Raw genomic sequence first — 20,008 nt, 5'->3', positions numbered from 1 at the left:
GCCGAGGCCTCTGAACACCCACACACTGTTTGTCTTTATGCACTTGGAGTCTGTTTTGCAGTCTCTCCCTCCCCCTCCCTCCTGACTTCTAAGACATCGGTGTTTGACAGCTTTAATCAATATTATCACTTCCGACTTGCAGAGCTATCATAACCCTAAACTGCCTTTAGGGTTTTAGAAGCAATCCTAGATTTAGTCTGCGTTTGTCTCTGGGGAAGAAGAATCTCACAGCTTGGCATTAGTTACTCTTCCTACTAACATGTATTGTATAATATTTCTATGAAATTATGAAAGGAACTGAATGATCCCATGAAGTCTCATCTATTTTGAGACAAAGAAGAAAACAATCCTTATTGCTCAACCAACATGGCCTTACAGCAGAATTCCATGTTTGCAAAAACAGAAGGAAATCTCACCATGTTCTCATAAAATGAGTTCTTACAGAATACTGAAAATTGTATATTTTGGGATTTAAACTATGCCTGTGCAGATTAATAAATCAGTGCTTAATGTCTCTCGTTTGGCTAGTGATACTGGATGCAGCGTTGGTCAAAATGCTGGAGGCACCAGTGGTCACTGGCTTTTGGACTCCCCTCTGTTCATCATTCCTTTGTGAAAATTCTTCCTGTGCTCCAACTGAGGGACACTGGCACATCTTGAATACAACCTCCTTTCGTGTTTTCAAGGTGAGTCTTCCTTTTCACAGTGGCTCAACTCTTGGATGAATCTAGAGATTCACAGATTCTTTCAGAGAGAGAAATGATCATGTTTTGTGAAAAGAGTTGATTTTGGAGAAACTAAGAGAGGTAGTAGAAACCATGTGCATGTGTTCCAGTTCTTTAAAGATTGCATTAAAATACATTAATGTGGGGTGGGTGTTTGACATAGAATTTAAGATGCCACATGGGATTCCTGCATCCCATATCAGAGGTTCAAGTTCTGGCTTTGCTCCTGATTCTAGCTTCCTACTAAGGCACATTGTGGGAGGCAGCAGAAGATGCTAAAGTATTTGGGTTCCCACCATCCAGATGGGAGTCCCAGATTGATTTCTGGGTTCCTGGCTTCAGCGTGGCCCAGCTGGGTAGTTGTGGGCATTTGGAGAAGGAACCAATGGATGGGAGATCTCTCTCTTTCTCTCTCTCTCTCTCTCTTTGCCTTTCTAAATGAATGAATGATTTTTTTTTTTTGGACAGGCAGAGTGGACAGTGAGAGAGAGAGAGAGACAGAGAGAAAGGTCTTCCTTTTGCCATTGGTTCACCCTCCAATGGCCGCCACGGCCGGCGCGCTGCAGCCCGGTGCACCGCGCTGATCCGAAGGCAGGAGCCAGGTGCTTCTCCTGGTCTCCCATGGGGTGCAGGGCCCAAGCACTTGGGCCATCCTCCACTGCACTCCTGGGCCATAGCAGAGAGCTGGCCTGGAAGAGGGGCAACTGGGACAGAATCCGGCGCCCCGACCGGGACTAGAACCCGGTGTGCTGGCGCTGCAAGGCAGAGGATTAGCCTGTTCAGCCACGGCGCCGGCCAATGAATTTGTTTTAAAACTGCATTAACTTGAGGGCAGTGTTTTGGCATAGCAGGTTAAGCCACTGCCTGCAATGCCAACATCCCATATGTGCGCCAATCAGTGTCCTGGTTGTTCCACTTCCCATCCAGCTCCATGTTAACGTGCCTGGGAAAGCAGCAGAGGATGGCCCAAGTGTTTGTTTCCCTGCCATCTGTGTGGGAGACCTGGATGGAGTTCAACCTGGCCCAGCACCAGCCATTGTAGCCATTTGGAGAAAGAACCAGTAGGTGGAAGATTTCACTGTTTCTGTCTCTCCCTCTCTCTGTGTAACTCTGCTTTTCAAATAAATCAGTCTTTTTAAAAATACATTAACTTATTATTCTCAATTCAGATGTTGAAGATTTTCCTAGCTCTAGATTTGATAGTCAAATTTATTGGTATAAACTCTCAATATCACCATTCTAAGAGAATTCTGATGTTCTTCAATAACATCACTATTTTAACTACCATTCTTTCACTAAGTTAAAATTTCATTAATTTTGTCTCATATTTTTTAAAGATTGATTTATTTTAAAGGCAGGGTTATAGAGAGCCTGAGACAGAAAGAGAGAGAGAGAGTGAGCGTCCATCCTCTGGTTCACTCCATAAATGGCTGCAACAGCTTAGGCTGGGTCAAGCCAAAGCTAAGAACCCAGAACCCCATCCTGTTCTCCTATGTGGGGAGCAGAGGTCCAAATACTTGGGCCATCTTCCATTGCTTTCTCATGCTCATTAGCAGGGAGCAGGATGGTAAGTGGAGCAGCTGGGACTCAAACCAGTACCCTCATGGGATGCTGGCATCACAGGCAGTGGCTTAACCCATGGTGCCACAACACTGTCCCTTTCTTTCCTTGTATTACAGCAGTGAGGTTTGTGTATGGGCACTACTTACAGTCACTCCACAAGTTTTCCAATCAGAAAGCCACCTTTCTCTGGAGCTGAGAAGAAAGGCCAGTCCAAAGGTCAAGCTGATGTTCCCATGTGGTTCCTAGACACCAGTTCACAATCTTCCAAGATGTCCATCCTCCTAAGCTTTGTAGGTGGGGATGACATCCTGGCCCTAGCACCATGCAGCTTTCACTCAACATGCATGTTTTCTTTTAGAAATTCTGACAAGACTATAGCATAGTGGTAGTTTCCAAATCATAATAAAGTCTCATAACATTTTGGATAGAATATAAAAAACCTGTATATTCTATAAAGAAATTGTCACTATGAAAGCCTTTGGAGTTCACCAACTTTGATCTTATTTAGACAAGGTCATAGTCAAAGTGGAGGTTCACTCCTCCCTTCAGAGAAAGGTACCTCCTTCTTTGATGGCTCGTTCTTTCTACTGGGATCTCACTTCTCACTCGCAGAGATTTTTCATTTAGGTTTTGTTGTGTTTTTTTTTGGTTTTTTTTTTTTTTGTTGTTTTTTTTTTTTTGCCAGAGTGTCTGGGGTTTCCATGCCTGAAATATTTCATGGGCTCTCAGCCAGATCCGAATGCCTTAAGGGCTGATTCTGAGGCCACAGTGCTATTTAGGACATCTGTCATTCTATGAGTCTGCTGTGTATCGAGCTTCCCATGTCGGATCGTTCTCTCCCTTTTTTCTTCTATCAGTTAGTATTAGCAGACACTAGTATTGTTTATGTGATCCCTTTGACCCTTAGACCTATCATTATGATGTATTGCGACCTGAATTTGATCACTTGGACTAGTGAGATGGCATTGGTACATGCCACCTTGATGGAATTGAATTGGAATCCCCTGGCACATTTCTAACTCCACCATTTGGGGCAAGTCAGCTTGAGCATGTCCCAAATTGTACATCTCCTCCCTCTCTTATTCCCACTCTTATATTTAACAGGGATCACTTTTCAGTTAAATTTAAACACCTAAGAATAATTGTGTGTAAATTTCAGAGTTCAACCAATAGTATTAAGTAGAACAAAAAAAAAATACTAAAGGGGATAAAGTACTAAGTTGTATATCAACAGTCAGGACAAGGGCCGATCAAATAGGATCTCTGTCCTTAATGTGTTGTTCAATGTGAATTAATGCTATAACTAGTACTCAAACAGTATGTTTCACTTTATGTTCTGTGTGGGTGCAAACTGTTGAAATCTTTACTTAATATATACTAAATTGATCTTCTGTATATAAAGAGAATTGAGAATGAATCTTGATATGAATGGAATGGGAGAGGGAGCAGGAGTTGGGAGGGTTGTGGGCGGGAGGGAAGTTATGGAGGGGAAAAAAGCCATTGTAATCCATAAGCTGTACTTTGGAAATTTATATTTGCTAAATAAAAGTTAAAAAAAAAAAAGAAATTGTCCCTATGACACCTAAGCAGGGTGATAGATACATTAATTAGCTTGACTTAGTCATGCTAGTTCTATGCAGATATCAAACATCATATTATACCCCATAATATATAAAATCGTGATTTGTCAGTCAAAACTAATACTGATAGTAATTTCTCCAAAAAGTTAAAAAGCAATAAAAAAGAGAAGCTATCAATTAGTAAATATTTCTGTTTTAAACTAAGACTTTCTTATTACTATCAGCAAAATTAACAAGAACACTCAAAGGCTTTTGGGAGATCCAAGGATGAAAAAGCATGCACCCAAGCAAGCACAACACCACCAAGAAACTGCAGACACAGTCTGTCTCATGAGTCGTATGTGTGTGCACACACTGTTATGTGTATTTATTCAAGCAGTCTTCTAGAAAGTTGATGCAAATGCATTTTATGAAAAACTATGGATTTTCAAAATATTTTGACATCAAAATAAGTTTGTTTTTTAATCCCATTTTCCAGTGCAGTCCCTAGAAGGCTGAAATGATGGATGGCTTGAGTAGTTGAGTCCCTGCCACCCACACAGGAGACTCGGATTGAGTTACTGGACCTCAGCCTGGCCTGTCCTCAGCTGTTTCAGACATTTGGGGAGTGAACCAGCAGATAGGACTATCTCTCTTGCTCTCTTTTTCTTTCTCTCTTTCACTGTCTGTCTCTCAAGTAAATAAATACATAATTTTTAAAAGAAAATTTGGAGATCAATTTTGCCTAATTTGTGCCTTTGGTCTGTTTGTAGAGGAAATTCCCTTCAGGGCTTCTACCTGTAGACTTGACTTAGTTTTGTGGGTACATTTTTTAACTTAAATTTTTTTTTCCAAGAGGTAGAGAGACAGGGAGATAAAAGAGAGCTCCTATCAACTGGTTCTCTCCCCAAAAATGGCTGTAATGGCTCTGGTTGTTCCAGGGCCGAATTTAGGGACAGAAACTCCATCCAGATCTTCTACATGGGAGACAGGAACTCAATTAACTTCCACTGTCACCACTGTCACCCAGGATCTGCATTAGCAGGAAGCTATCAGGAGTCCAAGCCAGGAACTGAACCCAGGTACTCCAATATCAGCATCTTTGCTACCTGGTTAAACTCTTGCCCTCATTTAGCATTTCTTAAAAACTTGCTGTAAATTGTGGGAAATGAAGTAAAGAAATTTGTAAATGAGCACTAAGAAATAATAAACGAGAGCTAGAAACAGATTAAAGACAACCATGTGGCAATAATATAAATAAGGGGTTTCACTCTCACTGGGTAACTACCGTAATTGTCTATCTCACTCTGACTCTGATAAAGAAGTTGATGAATGACATAGATTCTAACAGTTACTGAATGACTTTGAAAGAAGTGACCTAATAGTGAGCACCGTAAGAATAGTGTCTCAATCTAATTGCTAACTCTATAAAGGATGCACGTTTGCTGTTTTATATGCATACTTTTTTTTTCATGGCTCAAGGGTCCTTTTTCTATAGTGCAGCTCCTAGGTAGTATTAATGAAAGTGTAACCGATCCACAAACAGCTTGATATTTGAGGGTATTTCAAAAAGCTTCTGGAAAACAGAATTAACTGATAAGCTTATTTTGCTGCAAAACTTTTTGAAAGGCATACAAGCAAGTATAGAGATGTTCAACATTTTATCTGTTTTCCTTTATAGGCTGCAGTAGCCTTAAGCCTAAGTTTTTTAATGGGCATTGTACATATTGCCACACAAGGTAGCATTCCCTTAAAGGTGCTTGGTGGATAGGGAGCCATTGTATGGAGCTAAATTTCCATGCCACAGATGATAGTAGGTAATCAAAAAAAAAAAAAAAAAACTTATTTGACTTTCCAATGTGGCTTACAATTGTACTTGACAATAAAGAAATGCTCCACAAATTCACAGTCTTTGAGATTAATTCATAAAGGTCTAAGAGGACAGAAACAGAGAAGCTCTTGGATTTCCCTGGGCTGACCCTTCAAGTTTCTTTTTCGTCAGTGAGCGCAGGGAAACTGCACTACTGGGACAGTGTATACTGGTTCATCGGGGACACGCGAGTTGTTAATTACTTTTCCATCTCCTGCTGGGATACACAGGCCTCATGTCACAATGGAAAGAACAGGCGATGGGCAGACTGACACACATGGAAAGTGGAAAGGAGCAGGGGATAGCAACAGGGAAATAAACTCCTGACGACGCAAATGTAAAATTCCCTAATTAAGAACAATGCAGCATTTGGGTAACAAAAAAAAAAAAAAAATACATGAAGGTATTAGTTGGTACTTTTCCATTGATTTTTTTTAAAGGTCTTGACCTCCTAAAGAAAAATTTCCGAGTAAAAGGGGTTTTCCTCACCACTCAGTTCCTTCTGCTGCCGGGTCCTGCACTGAATCAATGATCCTATATTTGGTGCTCAGACAGTTGCCATGGAAACGAGAGCAGCAAATGCTTTCTGCTTTCTGGCTTGGCTGTGAGATCCATGATTGAGCTGTCAAAGTGCCTCCGTAAATCAGGTTTTACCTGATAAGTAAGAGTTTCCAGGAAAATGGTGACACATATAGGAAGGAAAATAGAGTTTAACTCACTCTTTAAAAAATCCCTTTTGGTTCACAGACTATCTTCATGATCGAAACACTTTTTTTAAAAAATCACTTTTCCTAATCAGACTCTTAATTCACATGCAAGTACCTCCGCTGGAAGATAAAACTGCCCCTTGTCATGAGAAGGAATCATGTTAGCAAAGGAAAACAAGGCTCCTCAGTGGTGAAGAAATGAGAAAACAAAATGCAAAATGGCAGATGGATTGTGAAATGAATGAGAGGGAGAGGATCAGGTGCCATTAAATACAGTTAGGGGCCGGCGCCGTGGCTCACTAGGCTAATCCTCCGCCTGAGGCACCAGCACACCCGGTTCTAGTCCCGGTCGGGGCACCGGATTCTGTCCCAGTTGCCCCTCTTCCAGGCCAGCTCTCTGCTGTGGCCCAGGGGGGCACTGGAGGATGGCCCAAGTGCTTGGGCCCTGTACCCACATAAGAGACCAGGAAGAAGCACCTGGCTCCTGGCTTCCGATCGTCGCAGTGTCCCAGCCGTGGCGGCCATTTGGGGAGTGAACCAATGGATGGAAGACCTTTCTCTCTGTCTGTCTGTCTCTCTCTCTCTCTCTCTTTTTTTTTTTTTTTTTTTTTTTTGCACAGGCAGAGTTAGACAGAGAGAGAGAGACAGACAGAGAGAAAGGTCTTCCTTTCTGTTGGTTCACCCCCCAAATGGCTGCTACCGCTGGTGCACTGCGCCAGTCCAAAGCCAGGAGCCAGGTGCTTCCTGCTGGTCTCCCATGAGAGTGCAGGACCCAAGTACTTGGGCCATCCTCCACTGCCTTCCCAGGCCACAGCAGAGAGCTGGACTGGAAGAGGAGCCACTGGGACAGGATCCGGCACCCCAACCGGGACTAGAACCCTGGGTGCTGCCGCCACAGGCGGAGGACTAGCCTAGTGAGCCATGGCGCCAGCCTCTCTCTCACTGTCTATAATTCTACCTGTCAAATAAATAAATATATATATACACTGTTATTCATGTAGCATTCTGTAGAGCAGTTGTAGCGAATGAATTCTGCAGAATGCATCAATTTAAAGAAATTTCAAAAATAGAACATCAAGGACAAAATCAAGCTGTAAAAATATGCTCACACATGCTACCATAGAAAATTTGAAATGGGTGCAGTGGGTTAAGCCACTACCTGGGGTGCCCACATCTCAATTGTAGTGAAGGCTTGAACCCCAGAACCTCCTCTTCTGATCCAGCTTCCTTTGAATGTGCCTGGGAAGCAGCAGACAATGAATGTCTCAAGTGCTTGGGCCCCTGCCACCCAGGTGGGAAACCCAAATGGAGTTCCTGGCTCCTGGCTTTAGCCCCACCCAACGCTGGCTGTTGTGGACTTTTGGTGAGCGCTTGCTCTCTCTCTCTCCCTCTCTCTTTCTCTCTGCCTTCCAAGTACATGAAAATAAGTAAATACATTTTAAAATAAATAAAATTTGAAACACATGAAAAAATAGTTTATAATGTTTTGGAAACATACTTGGCTAGACAAAAATAAGCATTGTGTAACACATGCTCACCACGGTAATGTGTGTCTATCATGTTTGACACAGTCGGGGCAACAGAATTTTGGCTGTGTTAATTAAGTAGGATTACCCACATCACATTGAATTCTTCACATTTCATGAAAAAAATTAAGCAGGAATTAAAGGGGAATAGCAAATTATTTTGAGGAATAATGATTAAATACACAACTTACACATAATTTCATACTACTTATTTACTAAAAATACAGTTGGAGGGATGATACAAGGAGTATTCACACACACACACACACGCACACACACACACAATCACTACATACTTAGCCAGCATGGGTAAGAAAATGTTTTCTCCTTGGGTACAAATCAGAGTGCTGTCCTCTCTCATTGTCCAGGTTTCACTGCTTTTCTGGTATCTCCCACACAACTTCCATCCTCAGAGATCAGAGCTGTGATCTCTATTTGGGGGAGGAAAAGAAAGCTGAGCCTCCTCCTGCTTATCTGATTGTTCAAAATTCGTTAAAAATCCTAACTTGATAAATAGGACTCCTAGAAATGTTCTCTCCCACAACGGGCTCTGTATTCTCTGGCCGGATGCCTCTGGGCTGTTTCCCCGCTAGGTTGATGGAAAGGATGACTCCAGTCCTTTGGGCAGAAGAGGGACTTTTCCGTTGGCTGAGCAGCAAGAACAGGCGATTTCTCATGTTTTTCTTTGAAACACTCCTCAGGACGCAGCAGGTCCAAGGTATTTAGCAAGTGGTACCCTGGGGTCGATGCTAACCTTCATAGGCCTCTACATCATTACTTTTATGTGGCTTAACATTTGATTAACCAGTATTTATTTGTAAGAGGAATTAAAGGCTTTCATGTATTTTTTTTAAGATTTTATTTATTTGAGAGGTAAAGTTACAGACAGTGAGAGGAAGAGACAGAGAAAGGTCTTCCCTCCGTTGGTTCACTTCCCAAATGACCGCAATGGAGCCAGGAGCCTCCTCCTGGTCCCCCATGCGGGTGCAGGGGCCAAGCACTTGGGCCATCCTCCACTGCTTTCCCAGGCTACAGCAGAGAGCGGGACTGGAAGAGGAACAGCTGGGACTAGAACCCGCGCCCACATGGGATGCCGGTGCCACAGGCGGAGGAGGATTAACCTACTACACCACAGCATCAGCACCCATGTATTTCTTTCTTTCTTTTCTTTTTTTTTTTTTTTTACAGGCAGAGTTAGACAGTAAGAGAGACAGAGAGACAGAGAAAGGTCTTCCTTCCGTTGGTTCACCCCCGAAATGGCTGCTACTACCGTGCGTTGCAGCCGGCGCGCTGCGCCAATCTGAAGCCAGGAGCCAGGTGCTTCTCCTGGTCTCCCATGCAGGTGCAGGGCCCAAGCACGTGGGCCATCCTCCACTGTACTCCAGGGCCACAGCAGAGAGCTGGACTGGAAGAGGAGCAACTGGGACAGAATTCGGCACCCCAACCAGGACTAGAACCCGGGGTGCCAGCGCCACAGGCAGAGGATTAGCCAAGTGAGCCGCGGCGCCGGCCCTCATGTATTTCTAATAGACAAAGAAATAATGCAATGTGTAACATCTACATATTTTTTTTCTTCAGCTTAGAATCAACAAAAAGAACCTTGTCTGTCCTAGGATATAACTTATTATGACTATATAACTTTCTTTGACACATAGAACTCAATTTGGGAAAAGCTGACATAAACAAAAGAAATAGTTGTTTATGTCAATTTCTCCCAAGTTGAGTTCCATAGAAAACTATAGTAAACCCTGTTGGTATGTGAGAAGAAAGAAGTATTTCATCATCAAGTAAACTGGTATGTTTTGGGCTATACAAAGCCAAATGATTTCTTTTTCTTTTAAAGTTTTATTTATTTATTTGAGAGATAAAGTTACAGAGAGGGAGAGACAGAGAGAAAGGTCTTCCATCTGCTGATTCACTGATTCACTCCCCCAGTGGACTCAATGGGGCTGGGCCAGGCCGAAGTCAGGAGCCAGAAACTTCATCCAGGTCTCCCATGCGGGTGCAGGGGCCCAAGCACGTGGGCCAATTCTGCTACTTTCCCAGACCATAAGCAGAGCGCTGGATCGGAAGAGGAACAGCCATCACTAACAACTAAGTTAACTTTCTGTGAAACAATTCATTTCCCACTTCACATATAGAAAAATGACACCCATCTTCAAAATTGGATTCAAGAGAAAATTACTTTTATCATCAAACAACATATTTTTCCCTGATAATTTAATGGCTACTTTTTAGAGCATTAAATTTGGCTTTAACTCTTGATTTTTCATTAAGATAAGTAAATGATTACCAAAGAAGTGGATTAAGGAATAGCACACATTCTTTGCATTTTTCTCCAAACTGTACTAGATGAATTACACCTTTAACTTTGGTCTCCAAACACTTCACAATTTATATCAAATTGTCGAAACAAGAATAAATCAAACTACACACTCATTTACCAGCCAGAAACAAGACCTCGACGCCCTCTAGTGGCATAAGCACCACATTCCATGCTATGGGGTTGACACTCCCAGATTCCAGTGGGTATGATGAAGTGATAGGAACTCTTATTAAGGAGAGAGTAAAACTCATCTCTCTGACAATTCTACTCCCTTCTTAATTCACTCAATAAATAGTTGAACTTGCTTTGCAAAAATAGGTTAAAGTGAAGACCAAGAAACCAAGAAAAAAATTATTTGAGGCAACGTGGTCATAAATAAAATATCAAGTGACAGCATTACCACTGTGCAGGCTTAGTCTCTTGTCTTCCAAGCATCTGTTTGTCTTCACTGCCTACTATGGGATACATTACAACTCCCTACTGCTGAATTGACAAGGAATTAAATCTGTTTTTTCATTTAAAAAGAAAAAAGTTTTATGCATTGTGACACAGAGGGTTAAGCCACTGCCTGCAATGCTGGCATTACATGTGAGTGCTGGTTCAAGTCCCTGCTGCTCCATTTCCAACCCAGCTCCCTGCTAATGCGCCTGGGAAGACAGCGGAAAATGGCCGAAGTCTTTGGGCCCTTGTCACCCATGTGGGAGACTTCCTGGCTTCTGGATTCTTCCTGGCCCAGACCTGGCTGTTGTGGCCATTTGGGGTGCGAAGCAGAGGATGATAGAACCTCTCTCTCTCTCTCTCTCTCCCCCTTCTCTGTCTCCCTCTATTCCTTTCTCCCTCCCTCTTTCTTCCTTTGTAACCCTGCCTTTCAATTAAATAAATAAATCTTTTTAAATGAATAAACAGTTTTATATTTTCTTTAGTTTCATTTTTCCAAATGTATTACTTTCCTTAAATATTCATTCACTTATCCATGTAACAACAAAATTACTTGCTTTTCTTTCCCTGAGAATGTGGGCTGTCAGCCTCTCTCACTTACAGGTAATTGAACTTCTGTTCTAGAGCTTGATGAGAGACGGCAGAGTGTAGTGATTAAGAGCCCAGAGGCTGTAGCCAGCAGACCCGGCTTCAAAGCCCAGAAGACCCATCTACTGTCCCTGTGATGAGCGAGTCATTTACATCTGCTCAGTTTTCTCATCGTAAATTCAGAACAATAATAACAATAGGCATAGGGCATAAATAAGGAAATGCATGGGAAGGAGGTAGAACCATGCCTTACACACAGTAAGCACCCAGCAACTGTCACTTATATTACTACTTCATCAGAGTGAAGAGAAAGAAGACACCATGAATTCATTAATCCAACATCTCTTTCCAAAACCAAATGCAGCTGTTCTTGAGTCAGGCCTCTACCATTCCTGGTTTAAATGATTGCAATGGCCTCCCGGTTTGGTCTATCAGCAGCAGTCTGTCCCTGTTCCAGTCTCTGTCATCAGGTTTATTTTCCTACAAAGGATGTTGACATTTTTGGTTCAGGTCACGATGAACTAACCTTCTCGCTGAAAACCACTACACAAGCTAACACATAAAACAGCTACGCAGAGGACCTGGAAAGTACCCAATTCGAGCAGGATGAGGAACGATGGCTCCAATCCCTGAGAGAGAAGCAGCCCAGGAGGTGAGTCCCACACACCACAGCTTGCCCAGCTGAGGGAACTTTCCGATTCCCGAAACAAGGCAAATAGGCCCAAGCGGCAATCTTAATATGCTGAGGAGGAACAGACTGGAGCCGAGTGCTGCCAAGGTAGTGAGGGCTTGAGAGGAACAGAGGAAAGAGCAGGGAATCAAGGTGAAGGGAGAGGAAAAACTGTCCACGTCTACTGCCCTTTCAGGCCACTGGCTAACTATGCCCAGGGGGCGACGCCACAAAACCCAACAGAAAATAAGATCTAGGAGAACAAGTTGAGCAAAAGTGTGATTAAGCAGCTGTCCATGCTACATACACAAAAATTTGAGTTCAAGACCAGGCATGATGCAGAGGGTGGGGGTGGCATGATGGCAGGATTTCAGTTGAGAAATGTCATAGGAGTAAGGACAAATCCCAAACAGAAAAGCCTTAATAATGACTAAAACCATCCCTCAAAAGAATGAAAATGATCCTCCTGTACCCGTATTTTATCTCCCTGTGGAAAGAAAACCTTATTTATAAGAATATAACAGGATTCATAGACTCTCCAATTTTTTTAATCTATAGTATCTGGCTAAAAAATAGACCCAAATAACGAAAAGCCACAATTTTAAGAGGATGACAAGAGATAATTAAGATACTGAATTCATAAAGGAGGGATTTAACTATAAAGATAATCATTGTGTTCAATAAAATCAGGGGAAGTATTGATAATTTCAACAAGGCAGTAAACTGTGTCTAGCACAGGGAAAAAGGAAATACAGAAGACGGGAGTAGACATGCCACAGCAGTGAAGATCACCACTTGGAACGCTGGGATCTCCTATCACAGTGCCCAGGTTCAGGTACCATCTCCACTTCTGATTCCAGCTTTCTGCTAATGCACACCTGGGATGCCGCTGGTGATGGCTGAAGTCCCTGGCTTCCTGGCACCTTTGTGGGAAACCTGGGATGAGCTCCAGACTCCTGGTTTACACCTGGCTCGCACCTGGCTCAGCTGAGCTGTTGTAGGCATTTTGGGAGTGAACCAGTGGATGGAAGATTCCCTCTCTCTCTTTCAAATAAATAAAATTTTTTGAAAAAAAGAAAATACAAAGGCTGTGTGGGAGATATATGAAGAATAGTGATGAAGTCTAACATGTTTGTAATTGGAATCTTAGAAATAGAGAGGATGTGATAGTTCAAAAATAACATTTGAAGACACACCAACTAAAAATGTTGCAAAGTTGCTTAAAGACATCAAACCACAAAATCAAGACACTCAGTGAGACTTGTGTAGAATCAAGCATAAAGAAAACCACACCTGAGGACATCAAATAGTTAAGTTGCTAATAAACCAAGACAAACAGAAAAATCTTAAAAGCGTTTATGGTGGAGGTGGGGTGAGAAACACGACACATGACCGCCAAAGAGGCATGAAAATCAGAACATAATGGAATGACCTCAAAATGATCCATGAAATGAAAGCCTTCCTACCTTCACAACTAGAATTCTATGCCTAGTAAAAATATGATTCAAAACGAAGGCAAAAATTAAGGCCTTTTCAGACAAACAAAAGCTGAGAGCTTTTATCACTAGCAGATCTTCACCACAACAAAAACTAAAACGTTTTTCAGGCTGAAAAACATGACTCTGGGAGGGAGCACAGCCCTGCCTAAAGGAATGAAGGGCACCAGAAAGGATAACATGTTATGCTCCAATTGGATATGGAGTGCTTTATAAAGATAAAGATTACATTTTATTGGCATTTGCATAAATATAGAAGTAAAATATAGACAGTAGTACAAGAGATGAGAGACAAGTGGAGAAAAACTATTGTTAAAGTCTTCCGATTATAGGAAGCTGCCAAAAGTGGTTGAAGATGAGCTGTAATAATTTGAAGTTACGTGTTGTATTCTACTGGTACTTAACTAACCACCCCAAAATGGACTAGTCTAAAACACTGCTGCATTTATTTTGCTCAAGGATCTATAATTTAGGGAGGACTCAATGGGGTCAGTTTGTCTCCACCCTACCTAGCAGCAGCTAGGATGGATCAAAGGCTGGGTGCTGGAACCCTGAAATGTTGACTTGCTAGGGGCTAATAGGGCGCACAGGGGAAGCCACTGCTTGCAATCTCAGCATCGCATTGCCAGTTTGAATCCCAGGTGCTCTGCTTCCAATCCAGCTTCTTGATACTGTGCCTGAGGAGGCAGTGGAGAATGTCCCAAGTACTGGGATCTCTGCTTCCCATGTGGAAGACCAGGCTCCTGGCTTCCCCCTGTCCCAGTCCTGGCTGTTGCAGCCATTTGGGGGAGTGAACCAGAGGATGTAAGTATCTATCCCCACCCTCTTCTCTGCCATTTAGGCTGAGAAATCATGGATCAAGGCACCAGCATTTGATCTGGGGAAGGCCTTGTAACTGCTTTCTCCCATAAGAAGAAAGTAGAAGGGTAAGAGTCACCACATAAAACCAAAAAATAGGCCAGCACCACAGCTCACTAGGCTAATCCTCCACCTGCGGTGCCGGCACCCTGGGTTCTAGCCCCAGTTGGGGCACCAGATTCTGTCCCGGTTGCTCTTCTTCCAGTCCAGCTCTCTGCTGTGGCCCAGGAGAGCAGTGGAGGATGGCCCAAGTGCTTGGGCCCTGCACCTGCATGGGAGACCAGGAGAAGCACCTGGCTCCTGGCTTCAGATTGGTGTAGCGCGCCAGCCGCAACACGCCGGCCACAGTGGCCACTTGGGGGATGAACCAACGGAAAAAGGAAGACCTTTCTCTCTGTCTCTCTCTATCACTGTTTAACTCTGCCTGTCAAAAAAATAAAAGAAAAAAATAAAAGAACTTGGTATGGGCATTTGGTAGTTAAGACACTACCTGGGACACCCATATTCCATATCAGAGTTTTAGAGAGCAAGTCCTGGCTCCACTTCAATTTCCAGCTTCCTGTTAATGCACACTCCTGGAGGCAGCAAGTGATGACTCAAGTTCTTAGGTCCCTGCCACCATGTGAGAGACCTGGATTGAGTTCAGGTCTCAATGCCCATTGTTGTAGACACTTGAGTAATGAGCCAATGGATAGATTTCTCTTTGTCTATGTCTTTCTGCTTTTCAAATAAATAAAAATAAAATTTAAAAATAAAGAAATAAGTAAAAAAAACCTTGATCTCATTAAGGAGACAGCAGCCCTAATGACCTAATTACCTCCAAAAGTTTCTACCTCTTAATGCTATCACATTGACACCTGAATTTTGGAGGGGACACATTCAAACTACAGCAATAATAAGAAGCTTAGCAAATAATATTTATTTAATATTTGTTTTATTTAATATTTTATGTATTTGAAAGATGATTAAAACAAATGTTCATATTTAATTCCACAAAAAGAAAATAATAGAGAAAGTGATGGTTTGCTTCTTAAATTCATTTGGATATGAATCCAACTTCATCAAGACCATTAAAATTTTGAAGTCTTAGAATCTGAGGCTCTAAAATACAGAATTAATACTGTTCTTGGATTCATGGTTCAAAGAAGTTATTACATTGCTTCTGATGCTACAGATTTAACAACAGTTAGTAGATATGTGCAATTTCTCACATGGACTAGACATCAAGAGACCAATTTGTGTGTATATAAACTAAAATTTGAAAATGAATAGATTGAGATATTAAATTATTGAACTATATAACAAATACAAATTTGTTGATAACTTTGCAGAGAAAGCAATGGTATTAATAAAGAGCAGTCTTCTTCATCATTCTCAAAAATTCTTCCTCATTAATTCCTCCATCTCTATCATTATCAGCTTCATCAAACATTTCCTGTAAAACAAAATGTAGATATTTGAAATGTTTGTTTTATTAATTAGCAGTGAGTATTTAGCCTAGCAGTTAATATGCTCTGATCTCATGTCAGAGTGCCTGGGTTCAATTCATGACTCTGGGTCCTAATTCTAAATATGGAGTCGTGATGGCTCAGATAATTGGGTTCCTGACACCCATGTGGGACACCTGGGTTATGTTCCTGGCACCTGGCTCTGGCCCCGACACAGCCCCAGCCATTGTAGGCATTTGGCAGTGAACCAGCATTTGAGAAATCACTCTCTCTTTCCCTCTCTCTCTCAAATAAATTTTTAAAATTTTTAATGAATAATGATATACATTAACATTTAAATATAAAAATAAAACCAAGTTTTCTTATATGTATGAGTACATATAAGCTAAAGTTAAAATTATATAAATTATAAGAATAAACAAAATTTACCTTAAGTTCATCATCTGTTAAATTTTCCCCTAATTCCTTGGCGACCCTCTTGATAGTGTTTAGTGTTATGTACCCTGTATTATCATCATCAAATAATTTGAAAGCCTTCAACATTTCTTCTTTATCATCCTTTTCACTCTTTAAATAAAAAACAATTGTCATTAGCCTTTCATTTGTTTAATCTATCAAGATGGACTTACACTGTCTTTGAGGTCAAGAGTAACCAGGAAGCTGAATTCTGGTTTTATTTATTGCTTAGACTTTTAGCAATTATTCCAACGCACTCACATTTCCCCTTCAAGCTATTTAAACACCAGGTTTATTGAAATGGGAGACACACAGAATAGTTAAGAGAATGCATATGAGTCCACACAGCAGACTCATCAAATGATGATCATTTTAACACTCTGACCTCAGAATCAGCCCTTAAGGCTTCCTGGTCTGTCTGAAAAGCCCATGAGAGAATTTCAGGCACAGAAAGCCAAGACACTGTGGCAAAAAATATTCTGCATGAAGGATCTCTGTGAGTGAGACCCCAGTGGAAAAAAGTGGCCATCAAAGAAAGGTGTACTTTCCTCTAAAGGGAGGAGAGAACTTCCACTTTGCTTATGGCCTTGTCCAAATACGGAGTTTGTGGACTGAGAGGCTTACATAGCCTAGGCAGCTCATGTCAAGAGCCTCGGGTGATCACTGACTTCATACATAAGTGTTAATTGTTAAATTAATAACAGGAGTCACTGCACTAACTCCCCATGCAGGGCCTTTGTTCCTACTGAGTTGTATTGAGAGTTAACTTAAAACTAGTTCTCAAGCAGTTGTGTGTGTGTGTGTGTGAAAATTGTTGAAATCTTTACTTAGTATAGAGTTGGCCTTCTGTGTACAAAGTTCATTGAAAATGAATCTTAATGGAGAATGGGACTGGCAAAGGGAGGGAGGAGGAGGTGGGGTTGGAGTGTGGGTGGGAGGGCAGGTATGGTGAGAAGAATAACTATATTCCTAAAGTTTTACTTATGAAATTTGTATCCTTAAAAAATAAATTTAAAAAAACAAATAATAATTTTGAAAAAAGAAAGAGTGCATCCCTTGTGAGTCCTAGTAATTCAGATTTATTACCAAAAATGGTAAGATCCAAGAGCACAGGAAGGTTGTCCTACTCAATGTTCCTTAGAAAAGGACCTGGCAAAAATAGGTGCTTAATATATGTATATTGAACACAAGGCTTCAAAATTCAGGCTCCTTTCTCTCTATCATGCCATATAATCTCCACATGTCCTGAAAACCCCTTCCTCCACACCAGACTTCTCACTACATCTTTAATCTTGCTATTCCTGTCTATGTAAATTTCACTCATCCATAAAGACAGAGTTCCAATTCCTCCTCAGTGAAACCTGATTGCCCCAGCTCCAAAATATAGAAAGCTATTATTGCTTATATTACTTTGAAAATCATAACAATACCATTTTTACACTCATAATAGCAGAAAAGTCTTCAAAACCAATGGTGTCAATTCCTCCCTTGATGAGCTCAGATATTTGTTTAATTTCTTCTGCTTTTAGTTCAAATCCAAAGGTCTGAATTACAATCTGAAATAAGAAGGAAATAAATTTTAATAAATCTTTGTAACTACCTACTAATTAATAACCTATCTCTCTTTTTATCCACAGACTGAGCATAAACCTGGACAACCAGGTCAGCAGTCCTCGGTTCCAATCCTACTGTGCCACAAGGTATATCATTGTTACACCCTGGGCTTTGGCCTACTCCTTTATAAAACACAACTAAAATGCATAACAAGATATTGTTTTGTTTATCCAAGGCAAGTCTAGGGCTAAAGATCTTTTATATCAAACTTTCAGAAGATGACTATTAAAGCTTTAATGATTGCCACAAATAAATAATATGATTTTTACATGCTTTAGAATTGGAAATAATTAAAGAACCTTAAGTTGTTTCATATCTATGGTTCCAGACCCATCAGCATCAAATAAATCAAAGACATCTTTAATCTGTTGCTTTTGAATTTCATTCAATTCAATTTTTGCTGCTCTTCTCTTCCATTCGTCTGAGTATGTGCCATAGCCGGATGCCTGTAATACACATGCATACGGGTGAAAGAAACAATACAACCGGACAAAGTTACCAGAACCAGAATAATTGATAATGGTCTAAACTCTAACAGATAAACATATTCAAGTATGCCATTTCCTACTAAATAATCCTGTACAATATTCCTTGTCTTCCCTTGTGAATACTTGTGCTTTTGAGAATTATTAATGTCTTGGTGGAATGCCTGGTTCTTTTTCACCACTTAGAATTTTCCGTAAAATTAAGACCTTTTTGAGAGGGAGAAGAGGCAAAGGAATACTTGCTAGAACAGAGGATGCTGTCATGTCAGAATACAGAAAGCCTTGCTTGGTACATCTGAAAAACAGTTGTCTAAGGAATATTTACTTTCATATATGCCTGTTTGTATCATAATAAAATGTTCTTATTTTGTTGATATGCTTCATTGGAACACAGTGTCCTTCCTAACTTTCTTCTACCATGCTGTCCCAAACTACATGGGCCAAAAAGTGAAAACTACGTTTTCGCAGGGAAAAGTTATCCCATGGATCAGGATAAGAGTGTTGGGCTGCTAGTGTTGTAGTTTAGCAGGTTAAGACACTGTCTGCCATGCTGGCAGCCCATATAGCATGGGTTTGAGTCCCAGCTGCTCCACTTCCCATCCAGATCCCTGCTAGTGTACCTGGGAAAGCAGCACACAATAGCCCAAGTGCTTGGTTCCCTGTCACCCATGTGGGAGACTCCAATGGAGTTCCGGGCTCCTAGTCTTTTGGCCACTTGGGGAGTGAACCAGCACATGGAGGCTCTCTCTCTCTCTCTCTCTCTCTAAATAAATTCAAGGGGGAAAAAGGATATTGGGCTAACTATAGCTATCCACCTGATTTCTGGAAGGTGGAACTCAAATTCCTGCTATTTGCTATTTTCAAGCAAGCAAGGGCACAGAGTTATCCCTTGAATTCTTCTGCCACCTTATTTCCGTATCTTGTCTCCAGCTTGGGGTTAAGGATCCGTGGTGGACTCTGTGTTTCTCTGTGGGTCTGAGTTGCCAGTTCTACCTCTCAGTTCCTGGACTGCAGATACTGCTGGTGTGAGCTTCTGCTGAACTCTTCCAGTCGCAGCCACCCGAATCCTCCCTTCCCAACAGCAGGCGAGTCAGGAGCACCCCTGGCCAGTTTGTTCTGCGGCCTGAGGTTCCTGCAGGCCCCGTCTAGCCTGCACCCCAGAGCCTTCAACAGTTTTGAAGCATCTTATTCTCTTTATTCAGTTCCTCTCTGGCGAAAGAGCGGTTCCTGAACCTACTGTAGAGTGTTGATACTGTAGCGGTTGACGGGGTTGATGGAGGAAAATGCTAACCTGAGAGCCGCCTTTCTGTGTCAGGAGTCACGGAAAATGATCTTCCCATTTGCTGGCATAAGGTGGGGGGTACCGTGAAACGCAAGCTTTTAACACATTTCATGAACTAAACAAAATCCCTTCCTTGCTGTTGGGGGGAAAGGGCTTCCATCTCAGTCCTAGCTCCAACCGCAGCAGAAGGCTATAGCTTTGTACTCACCATGTCCCCAACCTGCACCTTTGGCTAGAGCCTCCGGCCTCACCCGCCCGCAGCACTAACCACAACCTCCGTCTCCCACACTAGGAAGCCGTTGCTAAGGCCGCTGTCAAGAACTCTCCTGCAGCCCCGCCCACCAGGCCCTACTGATTGACATCCACTTTACCCAATGAAAAGCAAAGATGGCCTTGA

General features: G+C 41.8%; 1 protein-coding gene across 1 annotated transcript; it reads right to left on the bottom strand.

Moving 5' to 3' along the window:
• Positions 1–15,671: 15,671 nt before the first annotated feature.
• On the bottom strand, positions 15,672–19,895 carry LOC133765542 (centrin-4-like). Its single transcript, XM_062199089.1, has 5 exons — positions 19,820–19,895; positions 18,144–18,290; positions 17,661–17,786; positions 16,204–16,341; positions 15,672–15,761 (listed from the first exon to the last, which is right to left on the bottom strand). Exons 1-5 carry the CDS (start codon positions 19,820–19,822, stop codon positions 15,672–15,674), a joined length of 504 nt encoding a protein of 167 aa, XP_062055073.1. The 5' UTR covers positions 19,823–19,895.
• Between the last annotated feature and the right edge of the window lie 113 nt (positions 19,896–20,008).

This window comes from Lepus europaeus, chromosome 8 (genome assembly GCF_033115175.1).
Source record: "Lepus europaeus isolate LE1 chromosome 8, mLepTim1.pri, whole genome shotgun sequence".
In the NCBI taxonomy this organism is placed as follows: Eukaryota; Metazoa; Chordata; class Mammalia; order Lagomorpha; family Leporidae; genus Lepus; species Lepus europaeus.
This window is presented reverse-complemented; position numbering and strand designations above follow the sequence as displayed.

What these genes read in the sequence shown, in the direction of transcription:
- LOC133765542 (XM_062199089.1), bottom strand. An exon ending in TAGATATGAAACAACTTAAG is followed by an intron (nt 17,787 to 18,143) that starts GTTCTTTAATTA and finishes TTCTTATTTCAG; the next exon opens with ATTGTAATTCAGACCTTTGG. An exon ending in TAACAGATGATGAACTTAAG is followed by an intron (nt 15,762 to 16,203) that starts GTAAATTTTGTT and finishes TTTGTTTTACAG; the next exon opens with GAAATGTTTGATGAAGCTGA.